This window comes from Siniperca chuatsi, linkage group LG22 (assembly GCF_020085105.1).
Source record: "Siniperca chuatsi isolate FFG_IHB_CAS linkage group LG22, ASM2008510v1, whole genome shotgun sequence".
Taxonomy (NCBI): domain Eukaryota; kingdom Metazoa; phylum Chordata; class Actinopteri; order Centrarchiformes; family Sinipercidae; genus Siniperca; species Siniperca chuatsi.
In genome coordinates, this window is record NC_058063.1 from 16,494,433 (window position 1) to 16,514,003 (window position 19,571).

The 19,571-nt window shown below is 39.3% G+C and overlaps 2 protein-coding genes and 1 pseudogene across 3 annotated transcripts; all 3 read left to right on the plus strand.

The window, feature by feature from the left end:
* The first annotated feature begins 796 nt into the window (after positions 1–796).
* Positions 797–5,474, plus strand: LOC122869908 (myeloid-associated differentiation marker homolog). 2 transcript variants are annotated; one of them, XM_044183310.1, is made up of 3 exons: positions 797–1,067; positions 3,207–3,276; positions 3,776–5,474. In XM_044183310.1, the coding sequence occupies exon 3, from the start codon at positions 3,912–3,914 to the stop codon at positions 4,761–4,763; it is 852 nt and encodes a 283-aa protein (XP_044039245.1). In that variant the 5' UTR covers positions 797–1,067; positions 3,207–3,276; positions 3,776–3,911; the 3' UTR covers positions 4,764–5,474. The 2 variants fall into 2 exon arrangements, with proteins under 2 accessions (XP_044039245.1, XP_044039244.1); XM_044183309.1 differs by lacking the exon at positions 3,207–3,276 and having other exon boundaries at positions 798–1,067.
* Positions 5,475–7,947: 2,473 nt separating this feature from the next.
* Positions 7,948–18,601, plus strand: LOC122870686. The gene is made up of 4 exons (XM_044185048.1): positions 7,948–8,674; positions 9,402–10,372; positions 11,944–12,049; positions 16,498–18,601. Exons 1-4 carry the CDS (start codon positions 8,668–8,670, stop codon positions 17,742–17,744), a joined length of 2,331 nt encoding a protein of 776 aa, XP_044040983.1. The 5' UTR covers positions 7,948–8,667; the 3' UTR covers positions 17,745–18,601.
* LOC122869906 lies at positions 12,777–14,127 on the plus strand (annotated as a pseudogene).
* Positions 18,602–19,571: the final 970 nt, after the last annotated feature.

The window sequence follows — 19,571 nt, forward strand, 5'->3', positions numbered from 1 at the left end:
TCCAGTGGAGAAAATGTGATGCAGTGCCATATAGGCTGCCCTGCATGCTAGAAAAGGGTTTAGGAACTGTTTCACCATAAATGCATCACCACTTTCTGCACGCTGCTTCCCCACCACATGCAGCTGGTTCCCTTTTTCTATTATTTCCCCCTGCCCCTCAGACAGCCTGAGTCCGCCACTGGTTAGGGGCCAGTACCCCAATATCTTCTTTCTGGACTCACTATTTTTTAACAATAATATCGTCGTCTTCAAAGAGCTGAATGTAATGCAACCACAAGGCAACTGTTGTAATCAGTTGCTTTGTGGTTGTTTAGCAGTACATTTATTTTTTACTGCTTTTGATGTATTTTTTAAATCCGATTTTATGACGTTTTGAAGTCTATTTGGACTGAAAAAGTTCTACACTCTGGGTAAATTCCAATTAACATATTTTCATAGAGCTGTAACAATGAATTATTATCACTACTAGATCATTATTATTACAACAGTGCATTATTTGATATATATATATATATATATATATATATATACACATATATATATAAGTTTATGTACGTTTTATACAACTGCTGTTTGCTGCAAACTTGCATGCATAAGGAAAAGATGTCAGATTTTTTACTGCAATGAATTCACGGCTACACCTAAGAAAGAAAAAAAAAATACAGTCTGCTAACCCTTTTACTCTTCCTGTTCTTGTGAACTGCTTTTCTAACCGAGGCATAAGTAGCTACAAGCGGATGTGGGGAAAGTGGGCACACCAATTACAAATCTTTACCAAAGACATAATTCCTATTTGCATTCAGTATGCCAGAGTGATGCGAATTTAGACTCACGGCTATTTATTTATTTTTTTACTGACGCAATATGAAAAAGAGGAACTGCGATGACCTTACTGAGACTTGGAGAGGGTTTCAACAGTTTACCAAATATGGCCAGTGCGGGGCGTGGGATACAATGTGCTGTGAGCTATTGATGGATGAGAGCAGGAGATGCGCCTTCAAGTGGCCTACGCACGGTGTTCCAGGAACTTTAAGCTTATAACAAAACAGCTCCCAACCTAGAAATTGGTAAGATCAATCTTCAGACTTGTATTTCTTTCGCACAGAGTTTATGTAGAAGTCAGCAGCTAGCGTTTATCTTGGTCTATTTTTGGAACATGGGGAAAGAGCTGGTATTATGGCACAGCCCTCTGGGCGCGGTATGTCCGCTATTTGGGACGGAAAACCTCTTCTTCACTCACTTAATATGCCAGTTTTAATGTGTGGCTTCATTATAATGCTGCCGCGTCTGCTTGCAGCCTTGTTTCTCTTAAAAGAAGAATGTAAAAGAGGTTCAGGTGTGTAGTTAGTTTTAAGAAGCTTTCTCTGTTCATGTGCACTCATTTCACGCCAGTGTAAACGATCATCTATAACATTTAAGATATATACAGTGATACACAGTAACACCCAGGTATGTTTATGTTAAGAACCAACTAGGCATCCATGGTGTTCATACTATCAAACCAAAAAAGCAAACCGAGGTCTGGTTTCCGCTAAGCAGCAACGGCATGAGGCCACGTACACCACACAACCACATCTTTCTCAGTATGCTTCAGCAGGTTTGGTTTTTATCATTGAGCATGACCTGTCACCCAGTTTAAACCCACAGATTTCACCAGAAATAATATAAATATGGAGCTCGTGTTAAAGAGGAGTTTTTTTTTTTTTTTTGTATTATCAACTGATATCTCAGATGAAAAGAGCTGCATTTCTAACTCAAACTCCATGCTTGATTTCCATTATGTCTGACAATGTGCTCATTTGGTTTGTGTTGCTGGTGCGGGTTTCCTGCGGGCGTGCCATTAGCTCGTCAGAGCTGCTTCCTGTGGATGAGTGTCATACACAGGACAGGAAGTGTGGCATCGCGTTAATGGCTCAAAGACTAATGAAGTTAGCGATTCAGAGGCTTTGCATTGGAGGAATGAGGGAGCATGTTTTTCTCCGTGAGAGATGCACCGTCCCCAGGCCTTTCTAGGTTAAGTTAAAAGTTTGACCTGTAACCACAGCATCTGCATCTGCAGCACACTAGACTATTACCAGTTTGTCAAACACCAGAACTGCAATTTAAAATGCTCAAATTCTGCATGTTTTGATAAAATTTGGCAAGGGCACACAGCCACTGTGACAAAAGGTACATTGCCTCACTTGAATATATTCTGTGAAAGCAAACATAATTGGTACCATGTTTCCCATGTACAGTTTTTTTTTTGGTGGAGGTTTCCCTTATCTCTCTTTATCTTGTAAATACCTGGGAATTTGGCTTTTAAACAGCATGTGGAGCAACTGGCCCAGAAAGATAAGAATGGGTCTCTTATATCGGAATAAAGCATGTTTCTGTCGTGACGACAGGAAAATGACTGTACAGTCAACCATCATGTCTGTGCTTGACGATCTTTTAGACGTTCTTTACTCTCATGCTGCTCGCTCTACCTTAAAACAACTGGATGCAGTTTTATCATTGTGCTTTTATTACAGGAGATACATATCATACTCATCACTGTGTAGCCTATTATATGAAAAAGCAGGCTGGTCCTCACTATCAACAAGAAGAGAACTACATTCTATCTTTTATAGTTATATAGGTCTCCTGCAAAAGCTGCCTCAGTATATCACTTCTCAAATTTATAACCACTGCTTACTGCACTGCAAACCAGATCTCAGGCCTGTTTAACTAGTTACCCATCTGAGCTTGGGAAGACTGCCTTCCACTACTTTGCACCTTATAAATGGAATTAATTATAGAGGATGTTAAAACTTGAATGTTTCACCCCACTGGCCAATTTTAAACTTTAAACTTTGAATCTAATTAATGGTGTATGTGACTGTCTCTGATGCTGTATGTGCTCTTGTTATGCCTAGCTATGTTTAGATCTGGATCTCAATGAGATTACCTGATTAAATAAAGGTTATATCTGTTTCAAGGGATGTATGAATAAAATTGACTTGACTGGAACTAAAAACCATCACAGAGTTATAAATGTACTTCCGTTTTGGACTGAGGGACTTTCCCCACCAGCTTTCCGCCAAGTCCCGGCCCTACTCTCCCTAACCCCACCCTATCCATAACCTTAACCAACCTAACCAACAGAAGCAACGAGCACTAGCCAATCAGAGGGAGTGCTGGCGGAAAGTTTACGGAAAAAAATAATGCCTTTCCAACTCCTTCAGGATGAAGCAGGCAAACTTCCTCTTCTGTTTACCTACCCTGCACAGGTCACAGCTTGAACAGCCAACCAAGGTTCCTCACACATTCCAGTCTTTGCACAACTTTAGTTTGAGCCTAGAGATGTCAGTCAGGGATGAACAACTCATTAATAATCAAATGAGCAGCTTTGATGTTGCAGTTTCTCACCATTTGACATTAGTTTTGTTTGTAATCTACCCAATACATTAGGCTTCAATTAGCCTATAGACAAACATGCCTGTTGATAACTTTTAGCAAAACATGTGGCACCAATATAGCATGTTTTTGACAGTAAATAGGACTGCAGTTAAGACTGGACAACTGAGCATTGCTTTATTATGGGCTGTTCATCATTAAGTGGCATCATTAAGTTAGGGCTACAGCATTTATAAGAAAGCAGAATAAGTTCAAATCTCTACTTAAGAAGTTAAGCCTAGGATGTTTGTATTTCACCGATCTACTGTACAGTAATACCTTGCTTGCATTTTGCATCTACATATTCTAAAATCACATCATCTTTTCACCAAACCATTTCTTTTATTGTCTTCTGCAGGATATGTGACAAACATTGACAGAGTGTGTGACAAGCAGCCAACACAAGGTCTCACATTCAGTATTAAAGACTCATCTTAATCCTCGCTGGACTACAGAAGCCACTTTCATCTCCTGACTGATTGTGATATCCCATCATGCCACTGATCGTGTTTCCCACCTCCCAGCTGCTATGGGTGCGTGTAGCTGCCCTGCTGTTCACCTGCGTGGCGTTCAGTGTCGCAGCACATGGAGCCTCACTGCCCCACGGAGGCATGGCTGACTGGTGCATCTTCTGCTGGGCGTTCAGCTTCGCCTGCACCCTGCTGGTCCTGCTGGTGGAGCAGTGCGGCCTCCAGGCCCGAGCCCCAGTGTCTTGGTCCAATTTCCCCATCACTATCGCCTGCTATGCTGCCCTCCTCTGCCTCTCTGCCTCTGTCATCTTCCCACTTTTTTTCCTTAAGGACCAGCGGTTCTATGGCGAGGTTCGCGACTATCGCATTGCCTCCACCATTTTCTCCTGCCTGGCAGCGGTAGCCTACATGGGGGAGGTGACCCTGACAAAAGCGAGGCCAGGAGAGGTGGCAGGTTACATGGCTACGGCACCAGGCCTGTTGAAGGTGTGCCAGACCTTTGTGGCCTGTGTTATCTTCATCCTGGTCAGCGACCCTGTGTCGTATGACCACCACGCAGCGCTCAAGTGGTGCATGGCCGTGTATTGCATCTGCTTCATCCTCTCCATGGCTGTGGTGGTGCTGTGTGTGGGCGAGTGCACCGGCTGTCTCCCCATCCCCTTCTCCAAGTTCCTGTCAGCTTACGGGCTCCTGGCGGTTATCATGTACTTGACCGCTACCATCATCTGGCCCGTGTTCCAGTTTGACAAACAGTACCAGCGTAGAACCCAGGCATCGTCAAAACTGATCACTGTGGCGGTGCTCACTGCCCTCAACTTCCTGCTTTACCTCGCTGACCTGGCCTATTCTGCCAGACTAGTGTTTGTCAGTGCCTGAGAAGAAAAGAGATGAAGGAGGAAGACACATTGAGTGATGAAGAACAGAAATAAAGAGGATAAGAGCTTGAGTGGCTGAATTTCTGACAAAAAATACTGACTCTTTCCTTTTGGCGTCTATCTGTAAAATGCTGAAAAGAGATGTCCTGTTATCCTGTTGTGTATGCCCAGATATCTGCAATGCCATTATTTAACCTCTAATGTGAATTGACCTGTGCTTAATGTGCAACACAAGTATAACATGAACAATTTAAATGTGGGATTTTACATTATGGTGTGACAAAGTCAGCTTGCAGTGCTGTTAAAATCAAAATGAAGTCAACACACTGGAACAGCAGAAGAGAAGTTTTTAATTGGGAAGAAATGTATTTACTGTATCTGAGACACACAGCCACTCTGGTTGGTGATGGGGAAGCCTCTCGTGGGCATTCTCATCACAACCTCAGAAAGATTTGTTCAATATCCCTATTTTTTTTTTGTTAATAAGGTTTTGGAAAAAAATACTTCAGCTGTCATTTTGTCTTGATAACAAAGTATCAGTATTGAAACGTTGGAAAGAATGTAATTTGAGTAAATAAAGTTTCTTTTTTTTAGCAAAACCAATAATAATTTCATTTTAAAGCATGTGATGGAATGCGGTATGTGCGGTGATTGTGGTTACACTATGTGTTGAAGCTTTCGTACTGCAATTAAAAAGACAATTGCAACTTCACTCCCTCTGTCACCGTGTATTCAGTAAGGAAATGAAATGGGTGACAAAAATGCACTTTTTTCTATACTGACATTGTGGACTGTGAGTTAAAGTTTTCCTTATCCTTATCCTATGTTATCCTTTAAAAGGATCAGCATACATGCTGATAAGAGAGTAGACATTCTGAATGACAAGTTTTAATGAATAGTGATATTTCTTTAACTCAAAACTCATATCTAAGTTATCCAGAGAAAGTACAGATAAAACAACCTATTATTGTTAACTTGTGAATGTTACGTGGAGAATGTTATAAAGTGGGGAAGCTGCTTGGTTTGACAGAGAGATGTGTATTTATTCAGACTTTCTGAAATCAAGAGAAGTCACTGCAATAGCAGCAGCAGCAGTACGGCATGTCTGCTGCAGTCACTGCTGTGTGGTTTGATCACATTTGATTGTCAGCAGCAACATGAGTAAACAGTCCCACAACTGTCATCAGACTTTGTATTGAAATATCGCTAAACTCTGATTGGTGCATTCATACATGACATCACCCTTTTCCAATGAAGCCCTGCTCAGATTTGTGCTCATGTAGGACTCCATCACCCAGAGTAACAAGCTGCTTGAGAAAATGTTTTCAGGACCTTAAAGTACCCTTTACTTTACAGTCAATGTATATTTCAGCAGGTAACCAGACCTGTGCTCTGATGGGACACTTTATTTGTGTCCAAAAGTCACTAAAGTGCTCCTAACATTCCCTTCTCGTCAACCCAACTGCCCCCCAGGTCTGAGTACGGTTGGAATGAGTTCATCTAGACTTACAGCTGAACTATTTGTGTTTGACAGCGTGAAATGTTTGTTTATATTTACTGTCTAAACTGACAGTTTCTGCTGTAGCTGAGTCTTCTATAGGAAACATCTTGAGTATTTAGTCAAGGTAAAAAACAATCAAACAAAAAAACTGGCATCCAAACTAAGATACAGGAAACATATTCACATAAACTCTGGCAGTCTTGTCACTCCACAGTTTTGACAGCATGGACGGTAAGTAAACACTGCACATTAAGTTGCAAGATGCAGAAATCTAAATAATAGCTGTTGTTATTATTATGTTAGTATGTTATTATAACACCTGCACACTGTAAAAAATGATTGATCATTTGACAATCATTTTAAATCATTTTTTACAGTGTGCAGGTGTTACACTTAGATAGCTGCCATCGATCTTCTTTGTGAACTGTGATTGGTACTTAGAAGAAATTAGATACATACATACATCTTGATCATTAATATGCTTGTGGGCCTCTTTTTATTTATGCAGCTATTTTATAAGTACGAACTGCTTTCCCTTTTCATTGTGCGTTTTGACCAATGAGTATTTTTTATTGTAATTGAGCTCATGTGTATCTTCTTACATATAAAAACAGCCAAAAGACAAATGCACAGTATTACTGATGGACATTATTCTCTTTCAGTGTCAAACAGAAGAATTGTCATTATAGGAAAAACTGAAGCTGGGAAAAGCAGGAAATATCTCAGAGAGCAGGCTAAAGGCAGCGTACTTATAAAGCTTTTGATCAAACTGGCATGTATTGGAACAGGTGCATTGTTAGGAGCTTTTTATGGTGTAGTAGTGTGAAGACACACCACAGGAAGCAGCAAAGGGAGAGGCTGTCAAGAACGGAGCCCTATTTGTCAATGATGCAGCAAATGATGTTACGAACAGTAACATCAGCCAAAATTAAAACAGTCAAAGCCTATAATGAGCTGTGACTCTTGAAGAAGGGAGAGATAATATATAATTAAAAAGTCATATCTCCCTGTAGATTAAATGAAAATCTTGGTCTAAAAGATATTTGACCATCGATTATGTTTATTCATATATATGTAATAGGTTGTACTTCTTGTCTGAGCTTATTGTCACATATTCCTGTTTCACGAGCTAACCACAGAGTGTTGGTTTGATGTGCTGTTTCTGTATTCCTGTCATTGCTCACCGTTTCCTGTTGCAAAAGCTAACCAGAAAATATCGCTTCTGATGCTCCTGCTAAAGTAGTTGTGGTTCTTTGTGGATTACAACGTATCAGCGAGGCAAATATGAGCACTCAATACATTGAAACCTATGAAAAAGTTTATTTTAGCAAATTTAGTTTTTAGGGTAATCAGTTTATGAATGGTACATTGGGATAATTAAAACAATTTCATAACAGAGGAGGCCAAATATGTTTATCAAAGATTACTGCAAAGAGTGAAACAAGACTAAGAGTCTACGGCCATGCTAGCAGCTCTGTGAGGCTGTACGGAGGCACAGCATGATAACATCCTCATAATGGCAATGCTAACATGATGATGTTCAGTAGGTGTGATGCTAATCATGTCATCATTTTAGTTTAGTGTGTTAGGTTTTTGATAATTAGCACAAAACATATAGTACAGTTGAGGCTTTTGTCATTGATCGGGTGTTATTAGTTCTGCAGGTTTTTTGTCTTAAACCAAACTACTGCTCAAATTTGGACCTGCTGGTGGTGCGAGATGAAAAGTCTGAAAGATGAAATATTTCAGTCTGAACCAAAGTGGTGGACCGACCAACAGACCAACTCTGCCATCCTTACAGTCTTGCTGCTAGCATGGCTAAAAAGCATCCCTCCATCATTACAGGAAACGAGAGCAAAGCCACCATCACTAAACTGTGGCCAACCCAAACACTATAAGAACGTAGGCCACTAAATCTATTAATCAGCTATGCAACAGGCTACTCTTATATATAATTGTTCCTGTGTAATATTTGTTTTATTCCAACATTTATTAACATGTAATATTACTATACCCCATAATTAATTTATAGTTTATTCATGTTTTGTTGGCGTAGTGTGTAGCTGTCCAAACTTCTCCTTCATTAATAGTTAATTGTGCATTTTACACCTTTTGTCGTCCCTTTTCTATCTATAATTTGCAGCATGCAATGCTGTGTAATGCTCCCAGAAAATGCCTTGTAATAGTCAATATCATGTTTGGACACCTGATGGCAGTCTCATGTTAATTCTTGTTGGACAACAAGAGAGGGAATGAACTCACCAAATGGCCCCACACTTCAAACAGCAAGTGAAAGTGAAACTAGAATAAAACCTGCGTCAGAGCACAGGAGAAAAGACACACAGGGCTGTCGTCTGGTAGATCCAAATTAATTTTAATCTTTGCTGATTTCTCTTTTAACAGCATGGACGGTGAGTTAAGGTCACTTCTTTCAGTTATTATTATTTGTTCACACTGCTCATTATATATGAATCTAACATAACTATGACGTATATTCCAGAAACTCATATTTTGGCTAAATTATCCTTTGAATGATCACATTTGAAAGGGCTAAGTATTGCAATCAAATCAGTACTGGATCATGTAAAATGAAGGAGCCAAGCATGCAGCCTCCTGTGTGAAAGAAGACTGCAAAGAAGGCTGGGTCACTTCTCTCTTGTGTATACATGCCTACTTCCTTTCACATTCTTGGATTAGTAGAGCAGCTGTTATTACAGTGTGTCAGATACATATTTAATCGACATTTAGGTAAATATAGGTCTTGTATCGGACTCAGTATCAAATACCCAATGTTAATAGACTCAGATTGGGATCAGGGCCAAAAAACCTGATCATCCCGATTAAAAGTTGTTTACAACATGATCCTCAGTGTTCTTTACCACAATAGATTAACTTATATTGTTGAACAGTGATTGGTACTGTTAGAAGACTTTAAATACATATGATGTTTATGATCATTAATATGCTCGTAGGTGTCTTTTTATGTATTGACACCATTCTTCGTTCCCTTATTATGCTAATGTGATTTTTGACCAATGAAGATTTTTATTGTAATTGAGTTTATATGTATCTTTTTGTATATGAAAACAGCCAAAAGACAAATGTACAGCATAAATGATGGACATTATTCTCTTTCAGTGTCAAACACAATGAGAATTGTCATCTTAGGAAAAACTGAAGCTGGGAAAAGCAGCCTGGCTAACACCATATTTGGAGAGAAACTGTTCAAGATCGACCATTCTCTCAACTCTGGAACAATAAAATGTCAATCAAAAACCAAATCTGTCAATGGAAGAAGCATCACTTTGATTGACACTCCTGGTTACTTTGGCACAGATAGATCTGAGGAGGAGCTGGAGTCTGAGATAGTGAGGTGTATCACAGAGTGCTCTCCTGGGCCTCATGCTTTTCTCATCGTGCTTAAAGTGGAGAGATTCACAGAGCAGGAGCAGGCTGTCATCACTAAAATACATCAATACTTTTCTGAAGAAGTCTTCAAATACGCAACAGTAGTCTTTACTCATGGAGACCAGCTCCCTGAAGGACAGACAATTGAGGATTTTGTCTGTCTGAATAAGTTGATGAGTGATCTGGTGAAGACATGTGGCAGCCGGTGCCACGTCATTGATAATAAATACTGGAACGAAGACCCAAAGGATAAATACAGAAGCAACCAGTTCCAGGTGGAGGAGCTTCTTAAATCAATAGACAAAATGGTGCTGGCAAACAATGAAAGCTGCTACACCTGTAAGATGCTACAAGTAGTGGAGGAAGAAATACAACAAGAGGAGGAGCAGATTAGAAACAAGTCAGAGATCAGAGAGCAGGCTAAGGTCAGTGTTTTTAAGAGGCTTTTGATCCAAGTGGCAGGTATTGCAAAAGGTGCATTGTTCGGAACTTTCTTGGGTGTAGCATTGAGTGGAGTATCTTCAGTGTCATTAAGCACACTTACACTGGCATTTGCTGTAGTGGGAGCAGTGATAAGAGGTGTTACAGAATATGTTAAAGCTGAGGGAGCAGACACACCACAGGAAGCAGCAGAGAGGGCAGCAGAGGCTGTCAAGAATGAAGCCCAATCTGTCTTAGATGAAGCAAATGATGTTTTGGACTGACCATTACAGCCAAAGTTAAAACAGAGTCATGAGAAAAAATGAGCCGTGACTCTTGAAGATGTGGGAGAGAATGTATCATTAAAAAGTCATATCTCCTTTTATATTGCATGAAAATCTTGTTCTAAATGATCTGCAATCATTGAGCTGACTATGTTCATTCATATGTAATATGTAATAAGTTGTACTTCTTGTCTGAGCTTCAAACTTCAGACACTTATTCCTGTTTCATGAGCTAACTACAGAGTGTTGGTTTGATGTGTTGTCCAGTGCATGTACTGTAAACTGTAACCACAAAAATGAAGATAAAACATTTTTTACAGCATTCAAAAGATCTTAAAAATTGTTTAAATAAAACCAGTGTACACTGTTGGCTGTATTTCTGTCTGCTCTTAAAATATTTGTCACTTTTTCCTGTTGCAAAAGCTAACCAGAAAATCTCACTTAATGCATGTACAACATGATTAAGTCATTCTGATGCTCCTGCAAAAATAGTTGTGGTTCTTTATGGATTATAATATATCACCAAGGCAAATATGAACAATTAATACATTGAAACCTATGGAAAAAATGTATTTGAGTAAATAAAGTTTTTACTTGGTAAGGTAATCAATTTATGAATGGTACATTGGGATAATTAAATTGATTTCATAAAAGAGGAGGTAAAATATATTTATCAAAGATTACTGCAAAGAGTGAAACAAGACTAAGAGTCTACGGCCATGCTAGCAGCTCTGTGAGGCTGTACGGAGGCACAGCTAATGTCAGCATAACATCCTCATAATGGCAATGCTAACATGATGATGTTCAGTAGGTGTAATGTTAATCATGTCATCATCTTAGTTTAGTGTGTTAGGTTTTGATAATTAGCACAAAACATATAGTACAGTTGAGGCTTATGTCATTGATCGGGTGTTATTAGTTTTGCAGGTATTTGGTCTTAAACCAAACTACTGCTCAAATTTGGACCTGCTGGTGGTGCGAGATGAAAAGTCTGAAAGATGAAATATTTCAGTCTGAACCAAAGTGGTGGACCGACCAACAGACCAACTCTGCCATCCTTACAGTCTTGCTGCTAGCATGGCTAAAAAGCATCCCTCCATCATTACAGGAAACGAGAGCAAAGCCACCATCACTAAACTGTGGCCAACCCAAACACTATAAGAACGTAGGCCACTAAATCTATTAATCAGCTATGCAACAGGCTACTCTTATATATAATTGTTCCTGTGTAATATTTGTTTTATTCCAACATTTATTAACATGTAATATTACTATACCCCATAATTAATTTATAGTTTATTCATGTTTTGTTGGCGTAGTGTGTAGCTGTCCAAACTTCTCCTTCATTAATAGTTAATTGTGCATTTTACACCTTTTGTCGTCCCTTTTCTATCTATAATTTGCAGCATGCAATGCTGTGTAATGCTCCCAGAAAATGCCTTGTAATAGTCAATATCATGTTTGGACACCTGATGGCAGTCTCATGTTAATTCTTGTTGGACAACAAGAGAGGGAATGAACTCACCAAATGGCCCCACACTTCAAACAGCAAGTGAAAGTGAAACTAGAATAAAACCTGCGTCAGAGCACAGGAGAAAAGACACACAGGGCTGTCGTCTGGTAGATCCAAATTAATTTTAATCTTTGCTGATTTCTCTTTTAACAGCATGGACGGTGAGTTAAGGTCACTTCTTTCAGTTATTATTATTTGTTCACACTGCTCATTATATATGAATCTAACATAACTATGACGTATATTCCAGAAACTCATATTTTGGCTAAATTATCCTTTGAATGATCACATTTGAAAGGGCTAAGTATTGCAATCAAATCAGTACTGGATCATGTAAAATGAAGGAGCCAAGCATGCAGCCTCCTGTGTGAAAGAAGACTGCAAAGAAGGCTGGGTCACTTCTCTCTTGTGTATACATGCCTACTTCCTTTCACATTCTTGGATTAGTAGAGCAGCTGTTATTACAGTGTGTCAGATACATATTTAATCGACATTTAGGTAAATATAGGTCTTGTATCGGACTCAGTATCAAATACCCAATGTTAATAGACTCAGATTGGGATCAGGGCCAAAAAACCTGATCATCCCGATTAAAAGTTGTTTACAACATGATCCTCAGTGTTCTTTACCACAATAGATTAACTTATATTGTTGAACAGTGATTGGTACTGTTAGAAGACTTTAAATACATATGATGTTTATGATCATTAATATGCTCGTAGGTGTCTTTTTATGTATTGACACCATTCTTCGTTCCCTTATTATGCTAATGTGATTTTTGACCAATGAAGATTTTTATTGTAATTGAGTTTATATGTATCTTTTTGTATATGAAAACAGCCAAAAGACAAATGTACAGCATAAATGATGGACATTATTCTCTTTCAGTGTCAAACACAATGAGAATTGTCATCTTAGGAAAAACTGAAGCTGGGAAAAGCAGCCTGGCTAACACCATATTTGGAGAGAAACTGTTCAAGATCGACCATTCTCTCAACTCTGGAACAATAAAATGTCAATCAAAACCAAATCTGTCAATGGAAGAAGCATCACTTTGATTGACACTCCTGGTTACTTTGGCACAGATAGATCTGAGGAGGAGCTGGAGTCTGAGATAGTGAGGTGTATCACAGAGTGCTCTCCTGGGCCTCATGCTTTTCTCATCGTGCTTAAAGTGGAGAGATTCACAGAGCAGGAGCAGGCTGTCATCACTAAAATACATCAATACTTTTCTGAAGAAGTCTTCAAATACGCAACAGTAGTCTTTACTCATGGAGACCAGCTCCCTGAAGGACAGACAATTGAGGATTTTGTCTGTCTGAATAAGTTGATGAGTGATCTGGTGAAGACATGTGGCAGCCGGTGCCACGTCATTGATAATAAATACTGGAACGAAGACCCAAAGGATAAATACAGAAGCAACCAGTTCCAGGTGGAGGAGCTTCTTAAATCAATAGACAAAATGGTGCTGGCAAACAATGAAAGCTGCTACACCTGTAAGATGCTACAAGTAGTGGAGGAAGAAATACAACAAGAGGAGGAGCAGATTAGAAACAAGTCAGAGATCAGAGAGCAGGCTAAGGTCAGTGTTTTTAAGAGGCTTTTGATCCAAGTGGCAGGTATTGCAAAAGGTGCATTGTTCGGAACTTTCTTGGGTGTAGCATTGAGTGGAGTATCTTCAGTGTCATTAAGCACACTTACACTGGCATTTGCTGTAGTGGGAGCAGTGATAAGAGGTGTTACAGAATATGTTAAAGCTGAGGGAGCAGACACACCACAGGAAGCAGCAGAGAGGGCAGCAGAGGCTGTCAAGAATGAAGCCCAATCTGTCTTAGATGAAGCAAATGATGTTTTGGACTGACCATTACAGCCAAAGTTAAAACAGAGTCATGAGAAAAAATGAGCCGTGACTCTTGAAGATGTGGGAGAGAATGTATCATTAAAAAGTCATATCTCCTTTTATATTGCATGAAAATCTTGTTCTAAATGATCTGCAATCATTGAGCTGACTATGTTCATTCATATGTAATATGTAATAAGTTGTACTTCTTGTCTGAGCTTCAAACTTCAGACACTTATTCCTGTTTCATGAGCTAACTACAGAGTGTTGGTTTGATGTGTTGTCCAGTGCATGTACTGTAAACTGTAACCACAAAAAATGAAGATAAAACATTTTTTTACAGCATTCAAAAGATCTTAAAAATTGTTTAAATAAAACCAGTGTACACTGTTGGCTGTATTTCTGTCTGCTCTTAAAATATTTGTCACTTTTTCCTGTTGCAAAAGCTAACCAGAAAATCTCACTTAATGCATGTACAACATGATTAAGTCATTCTGATGCTCCTGCAAAAATAGTTGTGGTTCTTTATGGATTATAATATATCACCAAGGCAAATATGAACAATTAATACATTGAAACCTATGGAAAAAATGTATTTGAGTAAATAAAGTTTTTACTTGGTAAGGTAATCAATTTATGAATGGTACATTGGGATAATTAAATTGATTTCATAAAAGAGGAGGTAAAATATATTTATCAAAGATTACTGCAAAGAGTGAAACAAGACTAAGAGTCTACGGCCATGCTAGCAGCTCTGTGAGGCTGTACGGAGGCACAGCTAATGTCAGCATGATAACATCCTCATAATGGCAATGCTAACATGATGATGTTCAGTAGGTGTAATGTTAATCATGTCATCATCTTAGTTTAGTGTGTTAGGTTTTGATAATTAGCACAAATAGTACAGTTGAGGCTTATGTCATTGATCGGGTGTTATTAGTTTTGCAGGTATTTGGTCTTAAACCAAACTACTGCTCAAATTTGGACCTGCTGGTGGTGCGAGATGAAAAGTCTGAAAGATGAAATATTTCAGTCTGAACCAAAGTGGTGGACCAACCAACAGACCAACTCTGCCATCCTTACAGTCTTGCTGCTAGCATGGCTAAAAAGCATCCCTCCATCATTACAGGAAACAAGAGCAAAGCCACCATCACTAAACTGTGGCCAACCCAAACACTATAAGAACGTAGGCCACTAAATCTATTAATCAGCTATGCAACAGGCTACTCTTATATATAATTGTTCCTGTGTAATATTTGTTTTATTCCAACATTTATTAACATGTAATATTACTATACTCCATAATTAATTTATAGTTTATTCATGTTTTGTTGGCGTAGTGTGTAGCTGTCCAAACTTCTCCTTCAATAATAGTTAATTGTGCATTTTACACCTTTTGTCGTCCCTTTTCTATCTATAATTTGCAGCATGCAATGCTGTGTAATGCTCCCAGAAAATGCCTTGTAATAGCCAATATCATGTTTGGACACCTGATGGCAGTCTCATGTTAATTCTTGTTGGACAACAAGAGAGGGAATGAACTCACCAAATGGCCCCACACTTCAAACATAAAGTGAAATTGAAACTAGAATAAAACCTGCGTCAGAGCACAGGAGAAAAGACACACAGGGCTGTCGTCTGGTAGATCCAAATTAATTTTAATCTTTGCTGATTTTTCTTTTAACAGCATGGACGGTGAGTTAAGGTCACTTTTTTCAGTTATTATTATTTGTTCACACTGCTCATTATATATGAATCTAACATAACTATGACGTATATTCCAGAAACTCATATTTTGGCTAAATTATCCTTTGAATGATCACATTTGAAAGAGCTAAGTATTGCAATCAAATCAGTACTGGATCATTTAAAATGAAGGAGCCAAGCATGCAGCCTCCTGTGTGAAAGAAGACTGCAAAGAAGGCTGGGTCACTTCTCTCTTGTCTGTACATGCCTACTTTCTTTCACTTTGTCTTTTTAAAAAATGTATTTCTCATTCCTAGTATCAACTACTTTAGGTGGCAAAATGGGAAAATGTGTTGGTTTGGGGGTAGAAATAAATCACCCCAGAAACAAAACATGCAGGAAGTTAGTGTTAGTGAATGTTCATCTTTGAGGGTAGAGCCATTTTAACATTCTGTTAAATAAAATGTATTCAAATCTGGGCTGTGTCTGACACATTTAGACTATATTTAAGCACTGCCCCAGATTAATAAATCAGATAATCACAAATACATACCATTTTGTTCAAGCATGACCTCTATTTGTCCCTTCACCAAACACAAATAAAGCACCTCTGGTTAATGTTCAACCTAAAGGGATGAGAAAATCCATCCATATCATATCAATAATTTAAGTTTATCAACTTAATAGTTTTGAACCAGGACCTCCAAGTATTTGGATTAGTAGTGCAGCTGTTATTACAGTGTGTCAGATACATATTTAATCGACATTTAGGTAAATATAGGTCTTGTATCGGACTCCGTATCAAATACGGAGCCAAAAAACCTGATCATCCCGATTAAAAGCTGTTTACAACATGATTCTCAGTGTTCTTTACCACAGTAGATTAACTTATATTGTTGAACAGTGATTGGTACTGTTAGAAGACTTTAGATACATGTGATATTTTTGATTATTAATATGCTCTTTTTATGCACTGTCACCATTCTGCGTTTTTTGTAATTGAGCTCATGTGTCTCTTTTTATATACGAAAACAACCAAAACACACACATGTACAGTTTAATTAATTGATTATCGTCTTTCAGTGTCAAACAGGAGAATTGTCCTGCTGGGAAAAACTGGATATGGGAAAAGCAGCCTGGCTAACACCATATTTGGAGAGAAACTGTTCACGATCAGCCATAATCTCAACTCTGAAACAATAAAATGTCAATCAAAAACCAAATCTGTCAATGGAAGAAGCATCACTTTGATCGACACTCCTGGTTTCTTTGACACAGTTATGTCTGAGGAGGAGCTGAAGCCTGAGATAGTGAGGTGTATCACAGAGTGCTCTCCTGGGCCTCATGCTTTTCTCATTGTGCTTAAAGTGGAGAGATTCACAGAGCAGGAGCAGGCTGTCATCAACAAAATACATCAATACTTTTCTGAAGAAGTCTTCAAATATGCAACAGTTATTTTTACTCATGGTGACCAGCTCCCTGAAGGACAGACAATTGAGGATTTTGTCTGTCTGAATAAGATGATGAGTGATTTGGTGAAGAAATGTGGCAGCCGGTGCCACGTCATTGATAATAAATACTGGAACGAAGATCCAAAGGATAAATACAGAAGCAACCAGTTCCAGGTGGAGGAGCTTCTTAAGTCAATAGACAAGATGGTGATGAAAAACAAAGGAAGCTGCTACACTAATGAGATGCTACAAGCAGTGGAGGAAGAAATACAACAAGAGGAGGAGCACATAAGACTGTTATCAGGAAACATGTCAGAGGAAGAGGTCAGAGAGCAGGCCAAGGGCAGAGTACACACGGCGCTTTCGGTCAGATTAGCAGGTATTGGAACAGGTGCATTGTTAGGAGCTTTGTTTGGTGTAGTAGTGCTGGGTGGATTAGTTGTCACAGTTTTAAAGAAGATAGCCCCATTGAAAGATTTAGCCAAAGCAGCAACAACTGCTGCAGAAGCATTTGGAGTAATAGGAGAAGCAACAGCAGGAGGAGCAGCAGCAGGAGGAGCAGCAGCAGGAGGAACAGCAGCAGCTGCAGGAGGAGCAGCTGCAGGAGGAACAGCAGCAGCTGCAGGAGGAGCAGCAGCAGGAGGAGAAACAGCAGCAGCTGCAGGAGCAACAGGAGGAGCAGTTGGAGTGTCAGTAGGTGCAGTTATAGGGACATCTGCTGCAGTGGGAGCACTAATAGGAGGTGTTACAGGATATTATACAGCTGAGGGAGCAGACACACCACTGGATGCAGCAAAGAGGACAGCAGAGGCTGTCAAGAATGGAGCCCTATCTGTCTTAGATCAAGCAAATGATGTTTTGGACAAAATGTTCCTGTAAAACTCAAAACAGAGTTAAAACCTATAATCAGCCATGATTCTTGAGATAATATAGCATTAAATTGTCATATCTCCATGTAGATCAAATGAAAATCTTGCTCTAAATAAATCCTTCACCATTTAGCTGATTATGTTTATTCATATTTAATATGTGTAGTGTGATCAACATGTATTTATTGATAAAGAATTAACATTTTCTGCCCATATGGCCCCAACATCTTAAAATAAATTCTGTGAGGACTCGGAGAGGAACTTTCCCCAAACATCCTGTCCTCACTTTCTTCAGATCTGTAAACAGACTCCCTGTGAGAGCTGTTATGTTACAACCAAAGTCTGTCCAGTGACTGACTTTAAAGAAGATGAGACACAACAGCACCTCTTGATGGACTGTTACAGAGCTCAAGAGGTCTGGATCATCTAGAAAGGACTCTGTCTCTCATTTGATATCAATTACAATTCAGTCATGTATGGACTCCTAGAAGAGAAAATGCCTCCGAAACAAAAAGAACTGTTTCAGCTCATCATCTGCATTGTATCCGTGAAACTTTGGAAAACCAGATGTGCCATGGTTTTAAATCAGTCACTGACAGCTACATGGTCGTGAAACACGTACTGGCTGACCTCCGGAGGAGGAGAACTATAGATAAAAGACTATTACTTCCCTTGAACATACTGGACTTTTAAGATCTTATCTCTCTGTGCACTTTATTGCTTGGCTCCTCGTATTAGCAAACACTTTTACCACTTTGTATTATGTATAATATTCATGTATGATATATATTCATGTTGTTAGTTATGCTTCTGTTTTTGTATTTAACTTGTTGAAACTTAATAAAGATTAATTTAAAAAAAAGTAAAGGAAGTGCTGAGCGTCACCGTAAAGTGCTCCAAAAAAAAAGAAAAGCTAAACATGTCATCACTGGTCAGGTTTGACAGGGGCCCAGAGAAAACTACGGAGTCTGACATTGTCTTTGCATTTGCACACACCGACTCAACATTAACTTCAGTGACCTCCGATTGGCGTAATCGGGAGTCGTTACCGCCGACGTGAATAACAGTCTTACTGTATTTACGTTTATCCTTAGCCAGCAGTTTTAAATAAGATTCAGCTTCGCCCGCTCCGGCCCCAGGAACACATTTGACTATGGTCGCTAACTTCACGTTTCTCTAAATGGAGAAGCCAATAATCAGAGTTGTTTTTTCAGCGGGGGTGTCGCAGAGTGGGGAGAACTTGTTAGAAACGTGAACAGCCATTTCTATTCTGTTTAGGGCTATGCTTCCTTCGGACAGTCAGCCGGGAGACGGCTAACAGAGCTGCCTCTGGTCGGTCCGCCCCGGCTACCGGGGGCTGGCTACCTACAGCAGCTAATGGTTGAGTTCCCATGGTGCGGAACCGCGTGTCCAATTCACTAAGCCTCGCCTCCAATGCTACATAAACTACGTTTATTACATGTACTATTATCACTAGCAAACCTGAATAGCGTGTAAACTGTGGGATTAGCGAGAAAGTCGCTAAAAGAAGGAGAGAGCTATGAGTGCTTGAGCAGAACTAGTGGACGTTTATAGCAGATAGTTAATCACTATATTTCGATTATACATGAATAATCAAGCAAAATTAACTGTGATGAGCTAGAGCAGCAGAAATACGCGACTAGTAAAACACAAACACCGGTGACCGGAATTGACACAATACGCTTACTTCAGTCAGTGCCTTCGCATCTTAAGAGCTCATAATACCTTATTACCCGACTAGAACAGTGCGCTCCCAGGATGCAGGGTTACTTGTGGTTCCTAGAGTCTCTAAAAGTAGACTGGGAGCCAGAGCCTT

Excerpts from the sequence above, each read along its gene's own strand:
- LOC122869908 (XM_044183310.1), top strand. The coding sequence starts at position 3,912 with ATGCCACTGATCGTGTTTCCCACCTCCCAGCTGCTATGGGTGCGTGTA.
- LOC122870686 (XM_044185048.1), top strand. Across the intron at positions 10,373-11,943 it reads AAGCAAATGATGTTTTGGAC|AATAAAACCTGCGTCAGAGC; the intron begins TGACCATTACAG and ends AAGTGAAACTAG. Across the intron at positions 12,050-16,497 it reads CTCTTTTAACAGCATGGACG|TGTCAAACAGGAGAATTGTC; the intron begins GTGAGTTAAGGT and ends ATCGTCTTTCAG.